Here is a 25,968-nt window from a genome sequence, read left to right as displayed (position 1 = left end):
ATGAACCTGTATCCTTTAAACACACTTACATCCTCACCCATTCCCGAAACGTACTGGTAGCATCGAGATCCTGACTTTCCCTTCTCTTTCTACCCTTACATCATTTTACCATCACTTAATCGGAATGTCCACCAAACCCCTCTCCATCTTGGCAGGCATTCACTTTCAGAACTCTCCACGAGCCGCATCTGGCCGGGAGCAGATGACGTCACTAGATGGAGACGATGTAGCAACGTCGTTATTAACTGCAACTCTCCTCTCATCTTCTTTCCTTCGGCATCTCAACACCAACGACGTTTCTCACGGCCATATTCATACATTCTCGTCTTTGAAACACACCAAGTGCCACCCATACTTACGACACGATATACCCAAACGAAACGATGCCTCGTGCAGGTGGTGCTTCGGACAACGGACCCTTTGAGACGGGGGAGCATCTTACGCATGGTAGCAGTGGAGATGTACGTCTAATTCCGTTTTTTCTTTCGTCGTTATCATTTGGAATGGTCGTCTCTGGATGGTGTTTGTGGCTTGCGGATTGTGGCTTGCATGCTATTCCCCAGTACCACTTGCACCTGGTTCTCCGAAGCGAGTCCCGAAATAGCACCACCCCGGCTCTCTCTGACGCGAGAGATGTATACGAATGGACCACTCCCATGAGGGCGCTCGAGAACTACTTACGGAACGTCGCGCGAGAACGAACCGCAGGCGTCGGACTTCGGAATCATCGTGCCTGCTCTGCTCGCCTTGTCGGTATTCCCGCGAGAGTATCTATTGAGGCGTAGGCTTAGCGAGTCCGCATCTATCTGCACCCTCTACAAGCCTGATGACGGGGAACCTCGACCTGGATGGAGCTCGCACGATGGTATTCTTCTATTCGGAGCTGTTTGGGGCTTGTGGGGCACGTCGGGCATTGAGAGATGCATCCAGGGTACCTGATTTGTTCCTCCGGATTGAGGATACATCTATCTGAGATGATCCCTCGCCTGCATCTCTCCTCATCCTCTGCAGCAGGACCTCTCAGCTCGCCTTGTCTGGGAGCCAAGGGCCTCGCCTCTCAGACCTAGTGTTCGCCGCGTCCTTCGCGCGAGGCGAGCGAGGAGTGCCCTAAGCCTGAGGAGTGGGTACTTCGCCGGTCGCAGCAAGGCGTGCCTGCTCATCAGGTCTATCTGGGACGCAGGATTTGAGTAAGAGTCTGGGGCACAGGATTCTCGCCCGCGGCACGCGTTTGTTCCACCTATATGGAGGATTATCAGATCAGCATGTTTGATCCGAGTTCGGTTTCGCATCGCACATTTCGTGCTGCTCCTCGCCTGGCCATACTTGGATAGCCCGCCTCGAAGTCCCAGCGGGGCGATGACATGGAGGGCTGAAGCCGGGAGCACGCCTCATCAGACGCCACTCCGAGAGGACCATGCGGACTACGCAGGGACTTGAGAAGAGTTCGGATGTTTCTGGCCGCCGCAGGGGAAAATATGCATGCCACACACCATCCAGAGACGCCTCCCGCGCTTCCGCACTATTCTACATTCTTGCCTTCCCTCCCTGGTAACATAACACCAAGCTAACTCCCCCACCTAACCAGCCCACCATCCAGCGCGCCCAAAAGACGGCGCCAATGCCCGAACACGAGAAAGGCGGTGGTAAGTTCCTTAGTTAACCTACACATCCCCACTGTTCCCACTTTCACAAAATCAGTGTATCGTGCTTCGCTGACTCTACACGATGTATATACAGCTCTCGAGGGCATGAATGCCAGCGGCGGCGGCGGGAGCGTGGGTACGGGGAGCGGCAAGGGAGCTCCGCCCGAGAAGATGAACAAGGGACGCACTTGAGGGATGGAATGGAATCTGAGATTTGGGAAGATTACGAGGGATGAAAGGATCTACCTATGCTTGGGATGCGGAATGTCATGGTATACTCTGTAACAACAGTCTCTGAAAATGCCATGACGAACCTATGTGTTGAGATTTCTTTCCTTTGACGTGAGACCAACTGAAGTCCTGCAAGATTTGGGAGTTTATGATTGTGTGTCTATAGATTACACGCTTGAGTGGGTGAGGCCATGCAAGCTGAAATCGTATCACAATGGCGTGTAGTCTTAGCGAATATTGCGAGAGTATGTCAGAGCAAATCCCACACAGGCACCACAGCAAGAGAGAACCAAGTTTGTAGTATAGAGCCACCAAATGCTTTCATTTCATCGTAGTACTCATCACCTAATCTACAGACCGTGACAAACGCCAAGTGAACTCCGCCGAGAATGACACCCAATTCCCCTCCCATTTTCCATTCCCATTCCCTACTCAACGACAAGAAACCTTTGCTGCTCCCAAACCCACTGGACCTTTCCATCCGACTCCGCGACCGAGCAGCCTCCTTCGCCGCGCACGCCTTGAACCCTTTCAACCCCGCGATCCACTTGAAGCTAGATCCCCGCTGCGAGAACCCCGTCGCTAGCGTTAGCTGCGCCAGAGGTTGTCTGCAAGTCGAAGGTCTTTGCGTCATAGGAATCCGAGAGGCCGTAGGGGTTCGTGGCGCCCGCGTCGAAGAAGGACGTGGTGAAGAAGTCGGACGCGTCCAGGCTGCTGTGAGAGGTGCTAGTGGTGGTCGAGTCGTCAGACTGGTCGGGGAACTGGTCGAAGTTGAAGAGGTCGTCGATTGGCTTTTCCTCGACGCCAATGTTGTTGTAGTTGAGCTGGAGGGAAAAGGGGAAGCCAGGGTCGTTTGGAGAGACGGGGCTGGGGAGGCGGTCGCCGAGCTCGACTGACACTGCAGGTCGCACAATATCGCTGCAGGATATCGTGTCTGGTCGAGGTCGGTGGCCACGCTCTCCGTGTACGCCGGCGTCTCAGGCTGGCAGGAATCGTCGCGGGGTGAGGTCGCTGAGTCGGTAGATGGCGGCGAGGGCAACGAGGTCTGGCGGGGACACACAGTTTCCGACGATCCCCGGATGAACTCGGGTGATGACGATGATGTGTAGGAGGATGACGCGTCGAAGACGTATTCCAAGGCTTCGTCGGGGTGTCTGGCTTGGAAGGCCTGGATTTGTGCGGCCATCAGGGCCATTGTGGCTTTCGCCTGTTTGAGCTCCACTTCTAGCTTATCCTTTTCGGCCTGGAGTTGCTCTACCTCCTGCCGCTTCCTTTCCCTCGAGTTGTGGGCGGCAAGGCGGTTACGCTTCACACGCTCGATCCGTCTCTGTTCCTTCTCGTCTTCGGTCTTGGCCCTCTTCCTCGGGGGGAGGTTGGTCTTGGGCTCTGGGAGGACCTGACCCCACGATTTCCGCTTCTTGACTGGCTTAGCCTCTGTCGATGACGGGGTGGGATGTGATGTCGGGGGAAGTGAGGGTGGAGGCGGGGTAGACAGGTTGAGCGGTATTGTGAGGTCCTCCATCTTGATAGTTGTGGCTGTGGGGTCGAAGGAGGGAGGAGGGGTGAGTTGGTTGACCGAGATCATGGCGGGAGTGGTCATAGCCTGGGTGAAGTTTTGGTAGACGAGCTGCTCAGAAGCCATGGTGGAATTGGGTAAGGAGGTTGTGATATCGATGCTTCTAGGACTGCATCGGGTTGTGGGTGGAGGAACGAGGGATGATATCCAGGAGTAAGGTGAGGACAGGTGGCCTTTATGTGCAGGCAGCGGCAACAAGGGAGGCAGTGCGGCCCTTGCCCAAACGGGCGTAGCGCGGGCGTGCTTATTTCTCTTAATTTAGGCCTGAATACAACCACATTCACCCCCTGGTTTTCTTCCCCCTGCGGCCAACATCACGGACAACTCGAGACGCGGCCCGTCACCTGCGTTTCACGAGGGCCTCCCTGCAGAGGCCGCTCCTCCTTGACTCTTGAGTCCCTTCCTGGCCGAAAGCCTGGACCCTTCTTGCCCTTCCCTTGCTGGTCTGATGTTGGACGACCCTTCGCCTGTCGCAGTTCTCGGGCGCTGATGCTGCCTTGGTGATTATCGCAAGGCGGAGTCTCTCCTATCATCGGCCGTATGTCAAAGGGGTGGGGAGCTATGGAGCAGGTATCCATACAGCGTTGTACAAATCACTTGCCGATTAGACACGTGCGACCGCCAGGGCGACGCTGTCCGCATAGTCATACCACTAGATGCTACGAGTAACGAGACTACTACTCCGCACAAACAACAATAATGTGCAAGGGCTGGCGGGAGATCGAGCCGTGAGCTCTGCATCGAAACGCCAATTTAGTAACACATTATCTCTCATAATGCACGCCTCTTCGCGCCCAGTCACGCCCACCTCAATTTTTACACCTGTTAATATGGCATCAGGCACCGCGGTCCTTCGAATCTCCTCTTCACGCGGGCCGCATGCTTCTCGAAGCCTCTGCACCCCATATTTTTCATCTATTGTGCCTGGCTAGGGAAGATTCGATCCGGGGCAGTTGATTAACCCCGCATATTCGCTTTCATTTGAACCGGCCGCGTAAATGAAGAAAACGGGCGCACTGCCGGGAGATTTGCAAATCCTGGGGTAGGTCCCCTGCACAGAAGCAGTTCGGAAGCAGCAGAGAAGCAGACGCTCGAGAGAACCGTTTGATTATATTAGCCCCGTTATCCGTGTCGCCGCATCGCAGTCACATGCGTCCATGGGTGTATAGCTGTGTACAGCCTATACACTGATAGGTACGGGGTTTGCAGCAAAGAGTTGCAAAGATAGGAACACTCCTCGTGTCGTAGATGACTTGGGTGCATTTGGCAATATTGCTGCAATTTTTTTGTGTGCGATGATGGAAAGACCCAGGCGAGACAGTTGGGGGACAGAATAGGCAACTCGATTCAGCATCCGCTGATTCGCCTCCTCCGGGTCTCGAATGGGTGGGACCGTCATGCACCACCATTCCCAGCTTGAGGCAATGTCTCCCTTTTGTTGCACTACCGGTACTAGCCTCAACACTATTGTGTCCTCCTCGTCATCAGTCGAGGCAACACAATTATTGCGGGTTCTAGGCTACGAATTCGGGACTTGATCCTAAGGCTGCGAAATATAGGCGCTCCAGTGTCAAACTGATTCCGACACTGGTGCAGGTCTACACAGTACAGCAGTCCCTGACCGAAAACCGATATACCTCTGTCGCCGGCGCACTCCCTTAATAATAAGCCTGCTGCATTTCGTTGACGCTACTCATGAATCGTTACACACGTTGCTCCCCTATCGCTTAGTTTCCGAAACCATGTAAAGCCGGTGCCTTTTATCTCTTTCCGCTTACCTTGCGACTAAGCTTACCAATTCTGCCGTCAGCACCCCTATTCACTCATTGTACCCCAGTGCTACTAACGATTACCTCGACTGTTACCATATACTGGAGAAGAACATCACTAAAATAATGGATAATGCATCTGCGTACGAGCGTGAAAGCAAAATGTGAAAGCACGAAAGACTATTTAATCCTCTTGCATGCAGTTGCATGGTCGCCAAATCCATCGCGCTCGCCCGCCTGTCCCATTCGATTAACTAACCCACCAAGCGGAGCCAGATATTCGCAATCACGGATATTACTGATAACGACGCAATTGTTAATCTGAATGCACGATACGACTCTCCTTCTTCTATTGCAGCTGGTATCCGTTTCCTATTTAAACCTAAAATCCTATTAGATTGATATACGTTCACAGTGCGGGAAGACGTAGTAAATAAGCGCCCTTTCTACTCCGTATACGTACACGTTAGGCTTTCACAATTTCCTATCTTATTACATTCTGTAGTCCGCTACTTCTTTGTTTCTATTCCGCATTTTTCTTATGCTTAAGTTTCTGTTTCGTCTATTTCCAGTTTCTCAATCTTCTATATCCCATTCTACATATTCAATTGCACTGCATGGGTCCTTGTTATTACATCCTACTATCTAAAGGAATACGTTGCGCCCTTGTAACGCAACCGCGGAATCTGCGAGTTCATTGCTGAACAGCTAGATGTGGTAAAAACAATCTAAAGACTATCTTGCACGGTTTCACTGAGTACGAGCTTGTTAGTGAATGTTCACTGGAGAGAACCCCACAGCGCGCCGCCTAGTCGCTCCTTCTGTATTCTCTTCTGTGTTGAACCTCGTGAACCCTATCTACACATCGATACGGTAAACATCTCAGTATGTTAGCCCAATGATTTCCAAAACTAATTTTCAGATGCATCCGAACTATAGATGTTCCCTTCTCTCTACCTAATAGGAGTGGAAGATATTAAGCGATCGGACTAGTCTCCTCTGCTCCGCCACTCCACCATCCTGGTCTCCCTCAATGGCTATAATTTCCCCTTTCTCTCCCCACTCTAGCCGCCACGGTTCTCAGGTTTAGAGAAAGAAAATTCGACCGCACCTGATGATGGCACATCCAACTTTGGCCTCCCATCATTATCCCTGGGATCCACCACGGGCCCAAAATGGAAGCAGGGCAACTTGACCACAGTCCCTCCATGATCTGCCTTTGAACCCCAATCCCACCAGTCCAAAGTCCCCCCGGTGAAGACATACCTGATGACCTCACCATCCTCGGTGTCATCCGGTAACTCCCCCCAAGAGTTTCCTGGTCGTTGCGAGGTCGTCCACGACTCCCCCGGCTGGAGACTGGCGAACTGGTCGTTCTGACCGACATTCAATGGGAGGTCTGGGTCGTTGACTATCAGAAAGCCGTAGTCTTCCTCTTGGTAGCAGTTCTCCCAGATTCCGTCACAACATCGGCCAAGTTGATAGTAGTCGCCCTGTTCAAAGATATGTGTGTGAAAAGTAATGGACCGTGCGGTACTCTCTGCTTGGTAGGTAACCTTGACGATCACCTCGAAACCGCTATCCGGGCAAAATGTAGATTGGCATTGGATGGAAACGCTAAGGCTTGGAGCGTCTGGGTCACATTCTATGTGGTCTTTAGGAGGGAAAGCTCGCCATTGTTGCTCCTCCAGGTTCGCCCTTTCGAATCCAACTAGAGCTTCTCGTACTCTTCGCATTGGCCAGGGCTGGGACTTAAAGCTGGCGGAAAATGAGACGAAAGCCCCGCCTGGCAATACAAGGGAAGGAGATTTTTCCGTAAGCTTTTGGTCGGTGTGCTCAGGCACAGTGCCATAGTCCCATGTCGATATATCGACACCCGGCCACAGTAAGCTGTATGTCTGACCAGGCTCCAGTACCTTCTGGAATGCTTCTGGTAAAGTTGTTTCGAATGTCACGGATCCGTGTGGGGCAAGTTCCCAGAGATTTGGGTTATGCCCATCCAGCACCAGAGGCCTGTCTCGGCTCATGTCAAGATCGGAACGATCAATACTGATGGCTTCAAGTTTGGCTGCGTTGTGATGTAGAAGCACGAAGCCGGATTTTGCGAAACTTGCACGGGGTTCCCATTCAAGGATGACGGACTCCTTGAAGGCATCCTGGCGGTTGATCGTGAACGTGATTACGTAGGGAAGGGTCAGATAGAGATTCTTGCATCCGCTCAGCTCGAGGCGTAGCTGCGGCGTGTCTGGGCTAAGTCATAATGAGATGCTGTCCAAGTATTGTCGGGGGTCTCTTACTGTACCGCCTCTTCTGATAGAGCAATAAAGTTTGCCAACCTTTTCTCCATTTTTCACACCCTCATTGCAGGTGGCCTGAGGATTATTCTCCAGATTTAACTCTAGTACGGCGATCCAGCCAACTCAATTCGAGCTCTGATGGCGAAATTAGCAGAGAGGTGGGGAGGATAAATGGACTGTTGTTCTTTTGTGGTTCTGGTTTGCGAGAGTGGGTGGTTGCTGCCTGAACCACGCCACATGACCGCATGAGATATATCGTTTCAGTCAGCGCTTTGTTTTCCAAATTCCTCTGCTATAAAACGATACAGTGTAGTGATGATTATGGGAGCAGCTCCAAACACGAACGGACCGCCACACATTTCGGCCACTTATACTTCATACATCATGGGAACCACTGATGTGCCAAACTGGATTCGCATGTCTGGATCTACCCTTAAGTCGTCTTCATCGCCTCGATGTGCTAACAATTTCCAGACTTTTGCTGGTTTTTAGTGTTGTATCCTTCGTACCCCAAACCTATCGCACTATCACTAGAGCGAACAGCTCCGGCATATCAACATACTACCTCCTTTTCAACCTTATCTCTACAATCGAACAATTTACCTTGGCGTTCTTCTACATTGAGAACAACTTCGGCGATCCCGAATTCTTCGTGCACAGTCCAATCAACGCTGGGGACTGGCTCAACTTAGCACAGGAGGCTGTGGTAGTCATCCTCTGGTTGACCTTGTAAGACCCAACGCTTTCCGACATCTTTGATACTTAGTAATGCTAATGCTGTGTTCTGTGTAGATTCGTGATATGCTTATATTTGCCTTCAGACCACCTCGACGGTTCAGCAAAATTCGCAATCACCACATACATCGCCTTCCTACTCATCTCTGTTGTTCCACTCTTTATTGATGCCATGGACCCGAAGACCTGGGAAGACCGTAAATGGCCAATGGCCCTGTTTCTAGGCATCCACTCTCTATACTTGAGTTGGATCATCACGGCATTCAACATCGCTGCATTCTACTACCAAGCAAAACAAATTCTTTCACGTCCTCCTCAGGACCAAGCTCTCGCTCAAGTAAGGCTCGCCATCCAAGCGTTTGTTTTCGCATTCATGGCTGTTTCATGGATTGGAAGAGTCAGGTTCCCTTATGAAGAAATGGGGGGTTTTCCTTGGGCACAACTGTCAACTTGGTACGAATTGGTTGGCTGGGCTGCTGTTGACCGTGGTATCTTTGCACTTGGTCAAGCGGTTTTGCTGTGGATGGTTAAGCGTCGTGGAGCTTCGGGTAGCGGAAATTTGGACGGGGAGACCGAGCCGCTGTTGGGTGCGTGATTGTCGGCGTGGCAAGCGGTGATGCCTATAGGTATTGCTCACCGTACGTTGCAGGTTTGTGTATAACCCAGGAATGAGAGGTATAAGACTAGTAACTGATCCTGAAAAACTTCGAACAGTGGTCTAACGGCCGATGGAACGATTTCGACCCGTGGAAGTACCGTAGGGTACAGTCTGACAGCGGAACGTCTCTCTGAAAACACATGGATGACAAGGAAGGTTACATACTTGCTGATAAAGAGTTCATCGCCACTAGATTTATTGACTGAAGCTTTACCAAGAATCCTTCCCGCATATGGGGCGTTTGGTTTTTCGTCCGTGACCGCCAACACGCATCGCATTTTCTGGAGCATTGAGGGGCTTGGAGACAATGACAGAATGGTTGCCATAGCTTTGCAGGCCAAGGACAAGCGCATAACATGCTTGCTACATCATCTGAAGTGAGATCTGTTCTGATATCAAGCTCTCTATTTGTGTGGTCCGATAGTCATCACGACAGCGGACCCATTCATCGCTCTCCCATCCCTCCATGTTGATATCATCTTCTCCCGGTCTGAGCGTGACAAGGACGGCCTTGGTCAACTGACGGATTTCGGCTCGAGTGAACCCACTTGGGAGTCCGAGTTGGAATCTCCTGATTAACTCGTCTCCACTGGCGAATGTCGCTAGGTCTTCGCGCCCGCGCAATCTCAATGCTCCGTCAATCTCCATATCATCCTTTGTAATTCCCGCTTTCCCAGAATACAGACAATCAAGGTCGGCTGTCAATAAAGAAGGGCCGAACGCTTCGCGTGCTGGTACTGTGCGAGCGAACTGCCAATCGATAATGCCAACTATATTGTACTTGTCGTCGATCAATATATGGTCACCTTTGTCGTCCACGTGTTTCAGGAAGAAAGTGTCTCTAGGCTCGTCTCCGCAAAGTTCGTCAATGTTTTGAGCGAAGAGTCGATAGAAGAGAAATGCTTCTTTCGGACATGTGTGATACAATTGTCCATCAGCGATAAGATCGAGGTGCTGCTCGATGATACTTGCAAAGTATGCCGCGTCTGATTCGAATGGGCCATATCTGCCGAGGTTTATGAAGCGGTCACTGGCAACTTCTGCAACTTTCACTTGCCCGTCCTCCACGACGCATGACCCGGCCAAACGGAAAGGGTGGTTGCTAATCTCGACCATGACATCAGCAATCTGTGCAAGGACATGTTTCTTTTGATCTTCTGTGGCCTCATGCGAATAATACGGCTTTCCCGGTAGCGCTTCCATGAGGATGTAGTTGACTCCGACATGATTCGCAGGATCGGAGGCCAACCCGGACCCAAACGCCTTAGCAGCGGGTACTTTTGTCGTCTCGAGAAACTTCAGAGTAGCGTATTCGCGGGCGACAAAGTATTCAATGAGATCCGCTGGAACAGTACCGAAACCCGTTCGGGGGATTCGAACGAGCCATTTCTGCCCGTCTTCAAAATCTAGCCATCCGTGATAGTTGGCACAGCCCATGATCGCGCCAGTGCCGAGGTGTTGGCCAGGCCGAAAGACGCAAGGATTTCCACCGTTGAGGGAGCTTGCTACTCTTGCCAGCTCGTTTGCATCCAGAGCGGACAGCAGCTCCGCGACTTCGTCATCGATTGCCTTCTCCCACGCTTCATCGTCCAACTAATCGAGAGCAATTAGCCCCCTCAGAAAAGATAAATGCAAGAGTGAAGCACATGCCTGTGAGCCCGACGGGCATCCATGAAATTGAGAAGACTGATGTTTGACGCATAGGTGATTCTTACATCTCCCGCAACTGAGCCCTCGGACTGCAGGTCTTGTACACTGTCCGATGGTGCAGGTGGCAAAGCGCGGAACCGTGTTAGAGACCGTCATTGTGGAATCATGAAACTCCGAACTTTGGCTGGGGGGTTAAGACGTCTGCTTTTGTACCCGGTATCTGGAGGCGGTTAGTGGGTGCGAAGTTTTGGCGCCTATTGAAACGCAGATGAATATAATCAAGAACTGGCGATTTGTGAGGCTTGAAAAAATTCGATGGAGAGATTATGCAGTGGAATGATAAACCTTGTTTCCTCTCTGTGTATGTACCCTGATTACATATACTTTTACTGGTCCTCGTTCGAGTTCTTAGAATTTCACCGGCTTGGGGAGGCGGCACGGGGTGGGTGCGTTTAGCTGGCCTCGAGGCCTGCTGCGCTTGGGCTGTTCCTTGCGCTACTGTGCCATATTGGCGGCGGAGCTGATCAACAAAGCTGAGGTGCCATCATTCAACGGAAAGTCAACTCAGGGAAACCGAAGTAAGGAGCCAAGATGCTGAAAACCGTGACAGTATGGTAAGGTCGAACAGAGCCCTAATTTTCCGTCTGCTCAGCTCGAGTGTGAAAGGTATCATATAGGGTACGGCAATATCAAATTCCACAGAATACGGTATGGTGGGAATGTCACCACGTTTAGCCATAAAGCGGCACTGATTACTTAAGGGATTGGACCCCAAAACCTGACTGTCCCTAGCCGCCCAACCATGTCCGTGCGGGGTTTCGAGCGGAGTTTGATGAAGATTGCGGCACAGCGTACTAACTTACCCTACTATGAGCGGCTTATGTTTTAAGAAACGGATCGCACCTTCAACCTTCGAAGCCTCATTCACTACCTCGGGTTTAAGGATTCGCATTGTTCGCAGGGTAACAATCTAAGGAAGGCGTACCACAGACTGGTTTGCGGAACAGAACGAGACGAAACACTTCTCGCCGGTGCATTTGCTCCCAGCTGCACATCAGCCAGCGGGGATATTGACAGGTTGATTGGCCTTCTCCCGTTCAAGATGCCGCCATTCCAACACCAACTAGACAACGACTATCTCACCCACGAAGTAAGTCAGTATCTGAATCTGAGATGTAATCAATCCTCAAACAATCAGGATCCGGACCATAGACACTTACGCTCTATGTGCACGTACGACACCTGTGCGCATTGCGACTGTAACGAAGTAAAAGAAGTGGAAAAGCACTGCCGCCATTGCTACCACTGTGTAGCATGCTCCAGCGCAGTATATCTGGGCTGTCGAGTATGTTCCTTCTCACCTGACAGAAGTCAGTACCGGATGTATACACGCACCAGGCGCAGGGGGTCCTACAACAACGGCGAGAAACGAGTGGACGGTATAGACGAAGTGTCTAGGCGGGGCTCGAATACAGAAGAAACGCAGTCTCCGCCTCGTAGGGTTAACGGAACCCTGGGAAATGAGAAAGGGGAGGAGAAAAACAAAGAGCCGAGCACGCCACTAGGGAGTCTGCCCAAGCAGTCTGCCCGGGAATCTATTCATTCAGTACAGGACTTAACAGAGAGCTCACAAGAGAGCAGGCGAGGGAGCTGGCCCGATAGCATGCCTGATGACGTGGGTTGTGGAACTAGCTTCATAGAGATTGGGCAATTCATACCTCCGGAACTTGACCCGTATTGGACAGAATAACTTCTCTACAGAGGAAGTGTGGTCGTATTATCTAGCACAAAAACTTATTCTTGGGACAAGACCCTTTACTCCATTCTCCTTCATATACTACGGACATGGTGCAACTGTATATCAATACAGACAAGACAAGTAATGAGCGTTGTCGGTGGATACAATGGCCATCTGCTTAAGGCTGACACTCCGGGGAACAAAAAGGCGCTCCACACCAACCGCGACTACACGGTTTCTGGGTCGCGGCGGGTGGAGGCGGCGGAGGCGGCGCAGGTGTTGGTTCAGGAGACGGCTGAGCAGTTGGACCAGGGGTGCTGAAGGTGATGGTTTGACCTGGCGACTCCTGGTTCCAAGGACACGGTGTACCCGACGGTTCGTTCTTCACTGACCACATTATTTCATACTTGGCTCCGCACATGCAATACGACTTGGGTTCTCTTGGTTCCTTTGGCTGTGCCCTGCAGAAGCATCAGCAAAGCTCCGGATATTTCCTTTAGTCAACGGCAACGTAGAGATTGTAGACTTACCCGTACAGGCAGAATGGATCTGGCATGTCGTTCTTTTTCTCGTAACCTGGCATGTTTTCCCTTTTTCCTCCCCAGATTGTCTCCAGAGCTTCCCTGGCTGCTTCTTCGAAGGCTGGTGTATCTGGTGTACTGGGGAACGGTTCGTCTATGGGAGCCTCCACTTCCGGAAATTCGATGTGTTCGCATGAACAGCCTTTGTACATATCCGCTTGGCACTTGTCATCGTTGTTACCTTTGCAATCGTCCTTTTCACAGGTTGGAAGTTTCTCTGGGCAACATTGGCACCCTTTAAGCTTACCGCGGGTGCTGCATTGGAGGCTCGTGTCCTAGATTTGGAGTTAGAAGGCCACGATTCATCTAAAAGTGTCCGGAAAGTAGTCCTACATCTCCGCTGCATTCTGGCGCCGGACAACTGGGTGGGTCGTCCTTTGGACACTCTTGTTCCTCGCATGGGCCTGGGATATCGTCAGTCAGTGATCTTTTCAGATTACTTCCCCCAGCGGTAAACTCACAATTCTGTTGATTACCACTAGCACACAATCCCAATGGGGTGTTCCCACCACAATCCTCGCAATCTGGCTTTTGACCCTCACTCTTACAAGACTGATCATCTTCCCTTGAGCCTTCCGGTCTCTGCGCTGGAGGAGCAGGCGCGAACGCTATGGCTGCCGCAGCTGCGTCCTGAGCTAAAACTAAGTTAGCAACATCAGAACCGAGGAGGTCGACCGCGGAACCACGGACATGCTAAATACCATGCAATTCCACCGGCAAAGACGACTGCAGCTACTGTTTCTAGCTCCGACTCTGCACCAGTGGCAGTTGCAGTTTCTGTCATGGATATGGTAGTGGATGCGCGTAGGCCATTATATTCTTCGAGTGTCATTGGCTCCCAGACAACGACTCCAGTTTGCCCATCTTTGACCGAAGTCATGGTGACTTTGGGATTATTATCTGGGCCTCCAATATCCGAGCATTTACAGAAGTAGCCCCGACATGGTCTTCCACCCGGACAACCGGTCTGATCACCAGACACAAGTAGGTCGTTACAAGTGCCTTTAACCTTGGTGTCGCCGCCACACTGGGAGCATAATTTTGGGTCCTCCTCAAAGAACTCCGGACAGAACGCAAAGGGAATTTGTTTGTTTTGTCCTTTCTCCTCGAGGCGCGAGTTTCGGCGAGAGGGGATTGTAGGTGCTCCGATCTCAACTCGATGTGGTAGTGACCATGATGTAGGTTGTGATCTTGCAACAATTGATCGGGCTGCTGGACGAGGTATCAGCATAGCAAACCCTCGCGTGAGTATAGGTGCAAGAAAGAATATAACAAGCATATTGTTTGTCTTCATGTTGCCTATCGTAGCAGTTGTTGGAAGACCAGCACACTAGCTTTATAAAGCCAATTGTACAAACCAGTCCTGTAAGCTGTCCGGCCAAATTCCCTGTCATGCCATCATCTCGAACAGTGCCTCAATTCCTAGCGGCAATACTTTTTCCATGATCCTGCGTGTTCTTTTAATAGAGTTGCAAATTACTCTGTCGCGGTCCCTTCACTTTCCACCCAGTAATTTAGCGCTCTGAGCGGCGAAGTCTCCTTCCTACAGACCGCAGTTGTTGGATTACCCAGTGGCACGTAAGTTGGGTTTCATATCATCTACATGTCTTCTTCAAATCTGGCCTCATGGAGGCGTTGTCGCGATACAGTATGTGCCACTGCCTCAACTGGGGCCGAGTCGAGGCAGACACTGCGGCACAGCTGAGACGGTTGGTGCAGTTCACTTGCTTGCATGTTCTATAAGATAGTAGATGCTGAGAGCCCGAACATTAAATCGATCTTTAATTCCCTACATACGCCGATCATTGAAGCGAACTCATCATGTTGTCAATTTCGAAAACTGCATACCTCTTTTGCATACTGTTCACCACTGTCTATTCCGTAGTCCTTCCGTCTGGGTGCAACCAAGGCAACGAACCCCAGGATATTGACAATGCTATACAAGATGCCGTGGAGCTTGCCAGAGGTATTTACTTGAGTTCAATAATAACCGCCGACCATTCTACTAACCCCATCCAACAGCGGCGCTTGCGGCCCTCACGTCCGGCAAGGTAAACGGTAATGAAAACGTGTTTAAGGGCGCCTACAATCCACTGTTCGCTCCAGAAGACAGACTAGGTTTAATCAGTAAGCGACATTATCACCTTGATAGACTTCAGATAAGTGCCTCGCTAACAGCACATGGCATGGCTAGGCGTTTTCACCTTCCTATCTACTATCCAGACCAGTCCTTTCTTCGTCATGGTTTATTGCAAAGAAGATCATGTCGTGTTGCACAGGAGCAACAGGTATTGGGTGGATAAGGACTACGCAAGCAAGCCAAATGCGAAACCTATGCCCATTCCGATCGGGGTTGGTGACCCAGCGAAAGGGCTTAAGCCGGGGGCTTTCGGGTCATATGCAACCCTAGGTAAGTAAGAAAGAGCCTAAAGGTTGAGTCGGTGACACGCTCTTGTACCTTACGTTTGTACGCAGGCCCACTGATATGCTAAGGTTACAAATTCAACGATGAATACGATACCGAAGGCCACGGGCATATTTATATAGCAGAGAACAGACGGCGTCCACCAACGAACACGTTCAGGGACGTGAGGCGGTATCCAGACATCGTGAGGGACGGCCTTGATCCGAGATTCACAGCTCTCGAAAACATCAAACCCTTGGCACAAACTATGCTGCATGAGTTAATCCACGTGGCTGGTGGATGTAAGACTCCCTATTATCTGTTAGATTTATTCGCGTATCGTAAATCACTGCCGTTCGGCAAGCTGACCTTCCTTGGTAGTAACTGACCCAGATCCAAACCGGAAGAACAAACGAGACTTCAAGATCAATGATGGACCATCAAACGATAAAACATATGGTTGGATGAAGTGTAACAAACGACGGAAGACTCGCAAACCAAATATACACATTGCTGATTGTATTACTTTCCTAGCGCAAGCTATTTACCTGCAAATTGGAGGCAAGGACACGTATTGGACGACCGGAGAGGTTGATATAAACACTTTGCGCCCAAAACACATCCCTCGACAGACGTCTTAGGACACAAAATGGATTGATTTACCAGACTTTAAAGTAAAATGGTTAATCTGTTTGAATAAAGGGGAACCTTCCTCCCAACATCTTCAACTTCACCTTGCCTATGAATTGCGGAAAGAAGAGCACGGATCGGCCAGACATACTGCCGTAAACACGTTTGCAATGGTGGCATGGCGTTAAGCTTCACCCTAATAGATGTTCTTCTTTGTTCTTCATTACTCCACTTCTCCATTACGTACTAAAACAACTCCAACCAATTGCGATTGTAGAGAATGTCCTCAGATTCTCCGTGGCAGTTTCTTGTAGACCATACAATTCGCTTAAGGAACTTAGAAGCTTCGAGACGCCTGACGCTTGAGGGGTGGACATGGCTATGGTTGTGTTGGGCGTCTTCCTATAGCCTCGTGTTCTGGTTGCATCACCTTTATCAATTTACATCAATTTATGAACCTAGCACAGCTGCTCGATTCTGTAACTTTGAGGTTGACTGGATAGAGACTGCAGGTCGACTTCCCGTACTGCTGGAATCACTGTTGTACTTCCCACTTTTCCTTGTCAGCGTCGGCGCGTTCCAGCAACATCACTCGTCCGCGGCCGGCGCCTCTTGATTCACGGTCCCTGAACCTCCAAGTTTATGAAGTCGCTCCAGCTGGGCGACCAGGGCCCTGATCATCTCCGAGCTTTCCTCCTGAGCTTTCGTCGATGCTTTGAGAGCATCTATCATGTTCTGCGAGCGAGTAAAAGGTCCAGTCCGGTCGAGTTCGAACGAAGAGTAGGTGTCTTGGTAGTAATAAGGACCGGGCGGGGGACTACGAAGGGAAAATGGTGATTCAGAAGCCCGCTTAGCTTCATTCAAGACCGGTGCATTGCGCACAAAGGTATCCCACTCTTCCCTGACTTTGGCGCTAGGAATTCTTTCCCAAGGCTTGTTTGCTTGCACCTTTGCTTCCTCCTTCAAGCTTTCAGGCTGATGGCCTGGAAAACTCTTTACCGATTGTGAGCTCATACAGTTGTCGTGGTCTTTGCGGTTTAGATCGTGGAAGGACTGTGCTCCTGTGACCTTTGGTTGCCCGGGGTTGGACAGTTTGTAGTGATCCGACAGCGAAAGGGAGTTTCCTGAAGAGACCACTGAGGCCGATCCAAACTTAACATGTAAATTCTCTTTGGACTGATGCCAGGGAGGCCGCTCTGGAGTGCTCGGGGGAGAGGGCACCGTGGAGGAGGACTTCGTGGCAGGCTGCCGAATTTGATAAAAAACTGCAACAAATCGTTTGACTCCATTCAACCAAAATGACCCTACGTCAAGGTTCCTAAGAAGATCGGGGATGGCATAGATGCCGAAATAGCAAAGGCTTGTGACAATAAGGAACGAGATGAAGATATTCCGGTCGTGCGACAGCGTCGGAGGGCCGGACTCCGTGGGCTGTGTAGCTTCGCTGGCAGCTCGGAGGTTCTTGTTCCATAAAAGCGCCAAATATAGACCGAATCCGCAGAGGAAGGAGCTGACAGAGAGGTCAAGTAGTGTTCGAGGAGCCTCCAATAGCAATGCCGCTGTTACACTAGCATCACTGTTGATTTGCGCAACAGTCTGCGCTGACCTCCCTCCCACTGACACGCCTCCCACGGATACAAAGGAATTTGCCCGGCTGCCCATTTCAAACCTTCTCGGCATTTCATAATTTTGTCTATGACGTTGTTGGGGCTGTGGCTTCGTCTCCGTCTTCTCTCCCATGCTGGCATCTTGGTAATCGGACCTGCATGGCGGATGCCAGTGCTCTTTATCAAATGTGGTTAGCCAGATACGTATATGTTTCCCATCTGTGAACAGGCCCATTTCCCGATGGAGAATACAAGCCGCATATACGGAAAGGCACCCAGAAACTAGGCTTGTAATGAAGAGTGTCGTCGTCATCCAGTGGGCGTTTTCCAATAGAGGAAGTGACAGTGCCGTGATTGCAACTTGCGCAATAATGGCTCCCTAGATATCCAAAGAGGTCAGCGTCTATGGACTGAACGCTGATGGTATTGGAAAGAGATACTCACCGCAACAGCAGTCATTGCAAATTCCGACAGCTGCGCATCCTTGTATTTGCAGAGTTCGGGGTTCTCGGACGGCAAGATAAACCACTGCAAGGAGAAAAGACGTTTTGGGAAGCCGGGGCAGATGAAACATAGATACGGTGTCAAGAAACCATGCTTTTTCATCTCATGGTACTGCACTCGGTAGACATCAAGACGGAACTCGCTATCCTGCCTGAAGCGGGCATCTTTACTCCCCCGGGATACGATGAATCTGCCTAGGGTAATTAAGAACTCGGCAAAAACCATTTCTGTTTAACTCGAATATGAAATGGTATTGCGGCGATGAGAGGAGTGGTAAAGGAATGGGCCTGAGGCCCTATTGCTGCGATGTGTTGAAGGTTCAGCCGATTGCTGCGGACGAGGCTGAGAGAAGACAGATTTTCGTGCTATTGAGCCTCCAAGCAGCTCCAGTCAATTCGTTCTGCACGTCGAACGTCCTTCAGTTGCCCGCATGCGTATCATGTGCGGCGATGCTTACAGGGCTCAACCGTGCAGCTGGGATTGCTCGGATACGAGCTGAACCGCCAGCCGCAGAAAGAAATCATAGCCTACGAAAACTTCTTCACAACAATCATGTATATTTTATTAATACTCTTCTGCTGCCTCGGCCGGCGGGCTGTCGCCGCCGACGACTGGTGGGAGGACTTCGCAGGCAATCTAGCCACCGATCTCGCGCCCTTCATCAGCTTGTTTGGCGACGCGCCGACCAAGCAGTTCATGAGCGAGAGCCTCACGGTGCTCGACTACATCATTTTCGCCACGGTGCCTCTCGGGGTTGTGGCCGCCGTCGTCTCTGCGATTCGCGTGCGCGGCGGTTCGTCACTGAGAGCCTTCATTGGCCGATCGCAGGAGGGAATGGGTGCTATTGAAGCTGAGCTGTGTTCTTCCACGAGTCACGATGTGTGCAAGTTGTATAAGAGTGGGGGCGGGATTGCGAGAGTCATGGGACGGCCAAAACTTCTGGAGATTGTCCACAACCCATCGGCGGAAGACGACGAGTTTTTCGACGCTGAAGAGGACTACTACCACAAGAAAGACACTGAGACGAACGTGAGGAAAGGCTCTGCTGGCCTCTACTCTTCCCAGGATTATCTTGTGCGAACGGGCAAGTACTCCACAACAGACCATTGGGAAGAAATTGTTCCGAAATGGGGAGGACTGTTGGGCTACAAGCGAAAGGAGCAGTCTTCAGATCGCGAGAACCAGCCTGAGAACGAGAACAGCTCTCCAGATATCTTCGCACCGAGTCCGAATCTCACCTTGAATATCTGGATGAAAAAGCCCCCACCGTGGCTGACCCTTGTCATGGCTACATGCACACAACTGCAGCTTTTGGTGTTGCTCTCCAGCTTAGCACGATCATTTTCGCCGCTATCGTAACGTACTATCTCAAGTATAAAAAAGACGGCTCCGATGTTCCAGCATACGGATTCCCCCTCATGGCCGCTGGCACGGTCACGTTGTGTGTGGGAATATATCTTTGCGCCTTCGTCGTGGGGGAGAGTACGGAGGAGAGAAAATTCCGCAGGAAACAAGTGGCTCCCACATCCAGCGCGAAGGAGTCACTGCCAAATTTTGTATGGTTGCAGCCTGGTGGTCAGCGAATTGGTGATCAGTCCTTCGACGCGTTTGCATATTTCGATGCTGATGCGCCACTTGAAGAGTATACCACCTCATGGAAGGCACTGAACCATACGACCGACGCATTCGACCGGTGGGATCCCTCTCCTGCCTCAACAAACGGGGCACCTGATAACTCTCGCAACGTCGAGGCAGAGAGATATACATCGCGCGGCTCTAAATTCAAAACCTCCACGGTCGCTTTCATATCAGCCAAAACGACAAAAGGACTGAATCGAGAAGGCTCGCCTGGCACATCAATGCTCCTTGTAGCTATCACACTTAGTGTTTCTGGCTTCGTTGCACAGTTCGTTGGACTCCGTTCCCTTCATTCCTCTATATCCGTCATGCAGTTGGGTGCTCTACTGGTGATGAGTTTCATTCGCTCATGGTTGCGCGCTCGGAGGATGGATGCCTCAAGCAATCGTCTAGAGGGGGTCAGTGATTACGTGCAAGGCCATGAGCTGGACTGGCTAGCGCTGGACCTTGCGAGACGAGACATCGATCGGGAAGATAAGAACTGCGCCAAATCCACGAATACGGAACCCCCCTGTGGCGTCCAGGCCTCTGTGGATATCCACCCCATTTAATAGTTCTGAACCGCCGGCGCAGAACTGCTTCACGATGTTGCTTCGTGGCCATGATATCGACTGGGATAAATGCAGAGCGGACTTTGAAACTGCCCGGCGAGCGAGAGTAATTGTATATGGGTCCAGAGAGTCGTGCCATCCACCATTCGAGAAAGAGTTGCACGGCAGTCGTCCATCGCTCTCAAAGAAAATATTCATGCTGAGGAAGCGTCTCGCTCACTTGACAAGCGGAACCCCATCGCAAGCCCAGTCCACTGGCGAGAGATTCCAACCTCTGCTGTCGATCCCGGAACCCATGCGCAACTGGTCAGGCGAGGAGGTATCAGTCCGTATTCAAGCTTCTTCACTAGCTTTAGCCATCCAGCAGACAGCGGATATATTATGGTCAGGCAATTCCAAGTTCTCTGCAGGATGGAAGAAGACTCTCTCCTTCCAATGGGTTGTTGGCGGCTCGGTTATGGCGCAATGCTATCATTCAGCACCCCTATGTCTTAAGATCTGGCGAAAATCAACCACAGCACCGTGGAAATGCGATAAAGAGACGGTGGAAGCAATTCTATCTCTTTGCCTCTGGTCAGTCCATGCGGATCGCCGAATGGAGCGGAAGGAAGGTGCCACGAACACAAGAAAGTCAAGCGCCGCCCTGGCTTCAAAACATTGCCTAATATCATTCAATGATGGAAGGGATGGCGGCCTATCTCCTATGGATGTGGCGCTCTGGATAGAGACTCCAAGGAGAATGGCAATCAAGGGTGGGGTGCTGAAGCCACAACATAGCATGCAGGACAGCTGCGCTGTCCAAGGATATCCGGTCATGACGCTGAGTCCTTGGGACCTTTTCCTGATAGAGGATTCCGAACGTAGCTCAGATTTTGTTCCTTTGAGTCCTCATCAACCAAGCGCGGCTGTGCATGGATCGGCACTCGCGAGGATCTTTGGTTGGAACGCTGCAGAGAGGCTCAGGCATGACGATGCGACTGAAGTCAGATTTGTGACGACTGAGCTTTCACTGGCACAGATGTACGCGCAAGAAATCTTTGCATCTTTTATTCGAGCGCTCTTCACCGTGGTCGATAAAATTGGCGGTACTAGCGAGTTGAAAGTAAACCCCTGGATCGGGTTGGACAAACTTAAGCTCGAAAATACTGAGATCTCAAGGGTCCTTGAAGTATTCACAGACTGTAACCTCGGTTCCCCACGAGACGCGCTTTTCACAACGTTGCCGGCTATCGGGTCTTGAATCTGCGCTCCCCGCATCTAGCGGTCGAAGTTGCCAGAAGACGCGCAAAGGATCTCCGACGAGGCCAAGAATGGGATAAGGCAAGGTCCTTACTAGTCAATACCTGGGGCATGACGATTTTCCGCGTGGATGATCTCATCGATCCAGCGACGACTGATCTTCTGGCCACGATGGGCATGACATTGTTGGAACATCATCGGATGTTCGCCAATCTATTCGGAAAGACAGCGAAATGGGAGTTTAGAAGCATAATTGCGGAACTCAAGCGTGCTTTTGGAAAACTGAGACTATTGGTTCCTGCTGATTTTAAGTTGCTAGGAAAAAGCCGCAGACAAGACTTTCATGCGGGGCCAGAACTCCCCTCTCCTCCTGACAGGAAGTCTTCAAGAGGATTTGGTTTGGCTTGGGCACCCGGAAGCTCAGCTATCGACAGATCAGCTCACGCGGAATCTGGCTTTGGCAGCAACCATGGAGTGGAACTTCGTCGGAGAAAGTCCTACTAAACCAGTGGCGGACTCTTCTAGCTCCAGTACAAGTAGTGTCCACGAACGTGGGGAACCAGTGTCCCAAGCCATAGTCGACACGCTCATCGAGCCCACGGCGGATCCTAATCATAGAGACGAAACATCTGGGAGGGCACCGTCATCCTACGCGGCGGACTCTTCTAGCTCCAGTGCAAATATTGCTCGTAAACGTGGAGAACAACTGTCCCGGGCCATAGTCGACACGCTCATCGAGCTCGGGGCGGATCCTAATCATACAGACGAGACATCCGGGAGGACACCATTATCCTACGCCGCAGAAAAGGGACGAGAAGAGGTAGTAGCTGCACTACTCGAGGCCGGCGCCGATATCAATGCAAGAGACAGTCGTAGAAGAAGTGCTTTGCACTATGCATCCATCAATGGCCACGTAGACGTTGTCCGGACGTTATTGCAGGATGAGAGAATCCATATGCAGCATCGCGACGGGGACCGGTGCACCCCGCTGATATATGCTGCTGCGCACAGACATATTCAAATAGTGGAGTTGATCGTTCAATCTCTAGGAGATCACGATGACATCAGACTTGAGGTCCGATATCTCGCCTTCCTCGATTGGCGCAACTCAGCTTTGAACGGATTAACGCGTGAAGAACTTGAGAGCATTATTCTAGCGGGTTTCAAGTATGGGCGATTAAGAGACGGACGTGTTTTCCTAATTCTAAGTAGCTTATAACCCAATATAGCGTGTATGCTCTCAACGATCATAATAGTGATAAATAAACGAGTCTAAACGCAACATTTCTAACAGTTAGTTCCTTTGTAATAGCAGTCCTTAATTTAGCAAGCTTCAGACCGTCTGTCGCACCTGCACATCATATAACTCGTAACGTACGGTCTTTCGGATCCTTTATCCTACCCGCATATACATCTCTGCTACACAGCCCGATCGAACATGCACTTGACTTGCCCTCGCCATTCTCATTGACTTTGCATGTCCGTCTCCAAAACACCAAGCGCCATGCCCTATGTGCTATGCCACCCAGCCACAACTGCGCTTGCTACTCACTCCACCGCAACCGTACTCTCATAAGCCTGGGCGAAGAACACCCTCGTCTTCCCTTTAGCCAAGTTACGAATACTGTAGTTGTTTCCTACACAATTTAATTGTTAGCTCAGCTTCGCCAACTAAACAAGCATACATGCACACCTGCGAAAGAAAACCAAAAATCAGCACTCACCCCTAGGAACCTGCCAAACACCCCCCTTCCCCACACCAAACACATTCTCCTCATTGACACTAACCTCGACCCTCCCCCTCGTGACGTGAAACACCATATGCATGCGCCTCGAATTCTTGCTGCGCTTGATGTCGCCCTCATCGAGCTCGATGCATCCCCAGCTGAAGAAGGACCGCTCGCCCGCGGAGCCCAGCTTGGTGAATTTGAATTGCGCGTTGGGTACTTGTTGGGGTACGATGCCTTTTTCGGCCCAGGCGAGCGCTGTGGGGTGGAGTGTGTGGTTAGCAGTGCCATGTTGGTAGAAAACGGGCAACTGATTTAGGCGCAGTGTGCATCGGGCAATTGGTCTAGTGGGAGTTTTGTGCCCGTAACATCCATGGATGTGCCGGCCGACCAAATAGCCGCGAAAAGCACGGGCCACCAAAACAGAATCGAGAAAGGTAAGAGGAGAAGAAAGAGAGAGAGACCAGCAAAACAAAAAAGAGAAAGAAAGGGCAAACTCACTACTCTGCAACATCTCCTCCCCCGTAGTCTCCGTCGCGACATCAAACTCCCTGTACGCCCCGACAAACACCCCCTCATTAACCTCCCACTCCTCCCTCTCCATCTCCTCCTCTTCCTCCCCATCCTCACTCCCCTCTTCACCAACCCCCCTCTTCCTCCCCTTCTTCTTCGACCCGGCCTTCCTCTTCCTCCGTCTCGGCGCCTCCTCCTCAATCTCCAAATGATGCGTGATCGCCTTCAACGTGCCATCCCGTCCATACTCGGCACGCTCGTTCATCCAGAAATCAATGGGCTTGACGTGGTGCCTGCCGGAGCGCCCAACACGGCCGATCTCGTCGGGCCCGACTTCGCGGAAGACGGAGAGTTGGCGGGCGCGCCGGAAGGAGGAGCCGGCCGAGGTGACGGAGCGCTTGTCGAGCTCTTCGCGGGGGATCGGGTTTCCTAGACTATCTACGAGTTTTCCTGCTGCTAGGTCGGGGGGGATGGAGGCAGTGGCAGCAGTAGCAGATCTCTCGGTAGCCTTGGCCTTGGGCTTCCGCGCGGGTTGGGTAGGTTTCTTGAAGGCAGTGTCTTCTGTTGACTCTGCTGCTGCTGCTGCGGGCTTTGCGGGTTTCTCCTTGGGCGGTCGTCCGCGGCGCTTGGCGGGTAAACTGCTTTCTTCCTCAGGGACATTGTCAGGAACGGGTGATGCTTGAGCTTTCGGCCGTCGTCCACGTTTCTTCGGAACAGGAACAGGCGTCTCCTCCGGTTGAGCAGCGTCTTCTAACGATGCATCCGCAGCACCATGATCCTCCTCATCCACAACATCCTCCTCTCTCCTCTGCTGACGCGGCGGTCTTCCTCGCGGCTTCGGCGCAGTCTTCCTTGACTCCCCCGCAGCCGAAGCCTGAGCATTCGCCGTGCGCGTCCTTTTCGATCGCACAGCAGGCGACGACTCATTCTCCGCATTCGACTCCAACCCATCGCTCTTCCGCTTCCGTCCTCTGCGCGCAGGCTGCTTCAAGACCGGCTCATCTTCCCCTTCCACTCTCGACAGCTCCTCTTGCAACGACTCTTCAATATCCGCTCCACCGACAACATCATCCCCCTCAGCAAGCCCAACAAAGCTCTCCTCACCAGTGCCATCCCCATCGCCATCGCCCATCCCATCCCCATCCCCCTCCCCATTCCCCCACTCCGGCGACTCCTCCAAAGCATAAACATCCCGTCTCGCCCCCTCCCCACTCAAAGCCGGCGTCTCCAGCCCCACCCCACCAACCTCCTGCCGAAAATCCAGCCTCCTAACAGCGCCATCCCTCGCCTCTTCCTCGACAACCCTCTCAGGCGTCCCTGACCTCCGCACCGAGCGCCCCCCTCCCACAGACCGCCTCGGCGTCGCCCCAATCCGCGTCTTAATCGGCGACCTTGACCTTGGCAACGGCAGAGGTAAGTTGGCGCGACCGCTACTCCGCAGAGCATGGCCCGGCGTGAGGTTCGGAATGGAGCTGCTGCTATCCTGGATGTCCATGCTCGTGCTCTGTAGGGTTCCCGTCCCGCCTCCTTCTTCTCCTTCGCCCTCCGCTTCCGGCCCATCCTCCTTCTGCGGGCTCGAAAAGATGCCCGAAACAGGCTCCATGCCGTACTCGTCGCGCACGCCTCGGTCTTCGAGCCGGATGCCCGTTTTCCTATGTATTCGTCTTAGCACGCCCTTCAATGATGGGAATCAAGCAGACAACTGGGGATTTGAAGAGAAGCTACAAACGTACCGGCCCTGCTCGCCGACATTGTAGAATTGATTCTCGCGCGCCTCGCGCTTGCGCATGCCGGCCATGCTGGACATGCCCCCGCTGGTGGTGGAGGTGAGAAAAAAAGAGAGAAGGGTTGCGGGGGTGGGGAATTGCGCTCTCTCAGGGCCACGCGTCGGAGGTTCTTGTTGGACAATTGCCCATGATGTGTTGTTGTTGGAGGTTTGACGCGCCGAGGGACCAACCGGACGCGCGACGCCAATGCGGACTAGCGCGAATAACGTATTAGGTCAGCAAGTGCACGTTCCCACCAAATGCACGCTCTCCACCAAAATCACAAAATCTTCAACACACGATATCTCTACCAATATGGCAGCTATTGAAGCAGCTCTTGCAGCTATCAAATCCCTAGACTCTCCAGAAGATGTTAATTATGCGCAAATTGCCAAAAAATTTGGCGTTAATCGCTCAACTCTGTCGCGGCGCGCACGAGGGATTACTGGCTCAATGGCAACCCGGTTTGAAAATCAGCGATTACTCGACAACGCCCAGGAAAAAACCCTTG

The 25,968-nt window shown here is 51.7% G+C and overlaps 12 protein-coding genes across 12 annotated transcripts; 6 read left to right on the top strand and 6 right to left on the bottom strand.

Annotated features, from left to right (window-relative positions):
- Positions 1–383: 383 nt before the first annotated feature.
- Positions 384–1,835, top strand: EI97DRAFT_454677 (uncharacterized protein; the record flags this gene model as incomplete). Its single annotated transcript, XM_033800566.1, has 3 exons — positions 384–461; positions 1,586–1,643; positions 1,738–1,835. The coding sequence occupies 3 exons, from the start codon at positions 384–386 to the stop codon at positions 1,833–1,835; spliced, it is 234 nt and encodes a 77-aa protein (XP_033659027.1).
- A 344-nt stretch (positions 1,836–2,179) lies between these two features.
- On the bottom strand, positions 2,180–3,595 carry EI97DRAFT_429509 (uncharacterized protein). Its single transcript, XM_033797456.1, has 2 exons — positions 2,800–3,595; positions 2,180–2,779 (listed from the first exon to the last, which is right to left on the bottom strand). The coding sequence occupies exons 1-2, from the start codon at positions 3,514–3,516 to the stop codon at positions 2,429–2,431; spliced, it is 1,068 nt and encodes a 355-aa protein (XP_033659026.1). The 5' UTR covers positions 3,517–3,595; the 3' UTR covers positions 2,180–2,428.
- A 2,427-nt stretch (positions 3,596–6,022) lies between these two features.
- EI97DRAFT_410359 (uncharacterized protein) lies at positions 6,023–7,707 on the bottom strand. Its single transcript, XM_033796704.1, has 2 exons — positions 7,517–7,707; positions 6,023–7,469 (listed from the first exon to the last, which is right to left on the bottom strand). The coding sequence occupies exons 1-2, from the start codon at positions 7,564–7,566 to the stop codon at positions 6,284–6,286; spliced, it is 1,236 nt and encodes a 411-aa protein (XP_033659025.1). The 5' UTR covers positions 7,567–7,707; the 3' UTR covers positions 6,023–6,283.
- Positions 7,708–7,818: 111 nt separating this feature from the next.
- EI97DRAFT_410356 (uncharacterized protein) lies at positions 7,819–9,117 on the top strand. The gene is made up of 2 exons (XM_033796703.1): positions 7,819–8,245; positions 8,309–9,117. Exons 1-2 carry the CDS (start codon positions 7,914–7,916, stop codon positions 8,844–8,846), a joined length of 870 nt encoding a protein of 289 aa, XP_033659024.1. The 5' UTR covers positions 7,819–7,913; the 3' UTR covers positions 8,847–9,117.
- Positions 9,118–9,272: 155 nt separating this feature from the next.
- Positions 9,273–10,715, bottom strand: EI97DRAFT_368619 (uncharacterized protein; the record flags this gene model as incomplete). Its single annotated transcript, XM_033795142.1, has 2 exons — positions 9,273–10,489; positions 10,556–10,715. 2 exons carry the CDS (start codon positions 10,713–10,715, stop codon positions 9,273–9,275), a joined length of 1,377 nt encoding a protein of 458 aa, XP_033659023.1.
- Positions 10,716–12,823: 2,108 nt separating this feature from the next.
- On the bottom strand, positions 12,824–14,172 carry EI97DRAFT_447448 (uncharacterized protein; the record flags this gene model as incomplete). Its single annotated transcript, XM_033800093.1, has 5 exons — positions 12,824–13,153; positions 13,212–13,282; positions 13,340–13,450; positions 13,569–14,068; positions 14,117–14,172. The coding sequence occupies 5 exons, from the start codon at positions 14,170–14,172 to the stop codon at positions 12,824–12,826; spliced, it is 1,068 nt and encodes a 355-aa protein (XP_033659022.1).
- Positions 14,173–14,699: 527 nt separating this feature from the next.
- Positions 14,700–15,923, top strand: EI97DRAFT_368108 (uncharacterized protein; the record flags this gene model as incomplete). The annotated part of the gene is made up of 5 exons (XM_033795116.1): positions 14,700–14,844; positions 14,901–14,996; positions 15,136–15,288; positions 15,372–15,584; positions 15,664–15,923. 5 exons carry the CDS (start codon positions 14,700–14,702, stop codon positions 15,921–15,923), a joined length of 867 nt encoding a protein of 288 aa, XP_033659021.1.
- Positions 15,924–16,123: 200 nt separating this feature from the next.
- EI97DRAFT_498062 (uncharacterized protein) lies at positions 16,124–18,411 on the bottom strand. Its single transcript, XM_033802536.1, has 2 exons — positions 17,964–18,411; positions 16,124–17,898 (listed from the first exon to the last, which is right to left on the bottom strand). Exons 1-2 carry the CDS (start codon positions 18,246–18,248, stop codon positions 16,501–16,503), a joined length of 1,683 nt encoding a protein of 560 aa, XP_033659020.1. The 5' UTR covers positions 18,249–18,411; the 3' UTR covers positions 16,124–16,500.
- A 164-nt stretch (positions 18,412–18,575) lies between these two features.
- On the top strand, positions 18,576–20,212 carry EI97DRAFT_447446 (uncharacterized protein; the record flags this gene model as incomplete). The annotated part of the gene is made up of 3 exons (XM_033800092.1): positions 18,576–19,097; positions 19,352–19,716; positions 19,909–20,212. The coding sequence occupies 3 exons, from the start codon at positions 18,576–18,578 to the stop codon at positions 20,210–20,212; spliced, it is 1,191 nt and encodes a 396-aa protein (XP_033659019.1).
- On the top strand, positions 19,975–21,623 carry EI97DRAFT_30786 (uncharacterized protein). The gene is made up of 2 exons (XM_033794580.1): positions 19,975–19,990; positions 20,079–21,623. Exon 2 carries the CDS (start codon positions 20,247–20,249, stop codon positions 21,450–21,452), a length of 1,206 nt encoding a protein of 401 aa, XP_033659018.1. The 5' UTR covers positions 19,975–19,990; positions 20,079–20,246; the 3' UTR covers positions 21,453–21,623.
- Positions 21,624–21,920: 297 nt separating this feature from the next.
- On the top strand, positions 21,921–22,717 carry EI97DRAFT_454671 (ankyrin; the record flags this gene model as incomplete). The annotated part of the gene is made up of 2 exons (XM_033800565.1): positions 21,921–22,618; positions 22,681–22,717. The coding sequence occupies 2 exons, from the start codon at positions 21,921–21,923 to the stop codon at positions 22,715–22,717; spliced, it is 735 nt and encodes a 244-aa protein (XP_033659017.1).
- A 5-nt stretch (positions 22,718–22,722) lies between these two features.
- EI97DRAFT_429505 (uncharacterized protein) lies at positions 22,723–24,884 on the bottom strand. The gene is made up of 3 exons (XM_033797455.1): positions 23,680–24,884; positions 23,176–23,436; positions 22,723–23,088 (listed from the first exon to the last, which is right to left on the bottom strand). The coding sequence occupies exons 1-3, from the start codon at positions 24,821–24,823 to the stop codon at positions 23,000–23,002; spliced, it is 1,494 nt and encodes a 497-aa protein (XP_033659016.1). The 5' UTR covers positions 24,824–24,884; the 3' UTR covers positions 22,723–22,999.
- Between the last annotated feature and the right edge of the window lie 1,084 nt (positions 24,885–25,968).

The sequence above is a fragment of the Westerdykella ornata genome, assembly GCF_010094085.1.
Source record: "Westerdykella ornata strain CBS 379.55 unplaced genomic scaffold EI97scaffold_1, whole genome shotgun sequence".
Classification (NCBI taxonomy): Eukaryota; Fungi; Ascomycota; class Dothideomycetes; order Pleosporales; family Sporormiaceae; genus Westerdykella; species Westerdykella ornata.
This window is presented reverse-complemented; position numbering and strand designations above follow the sequence as displayed.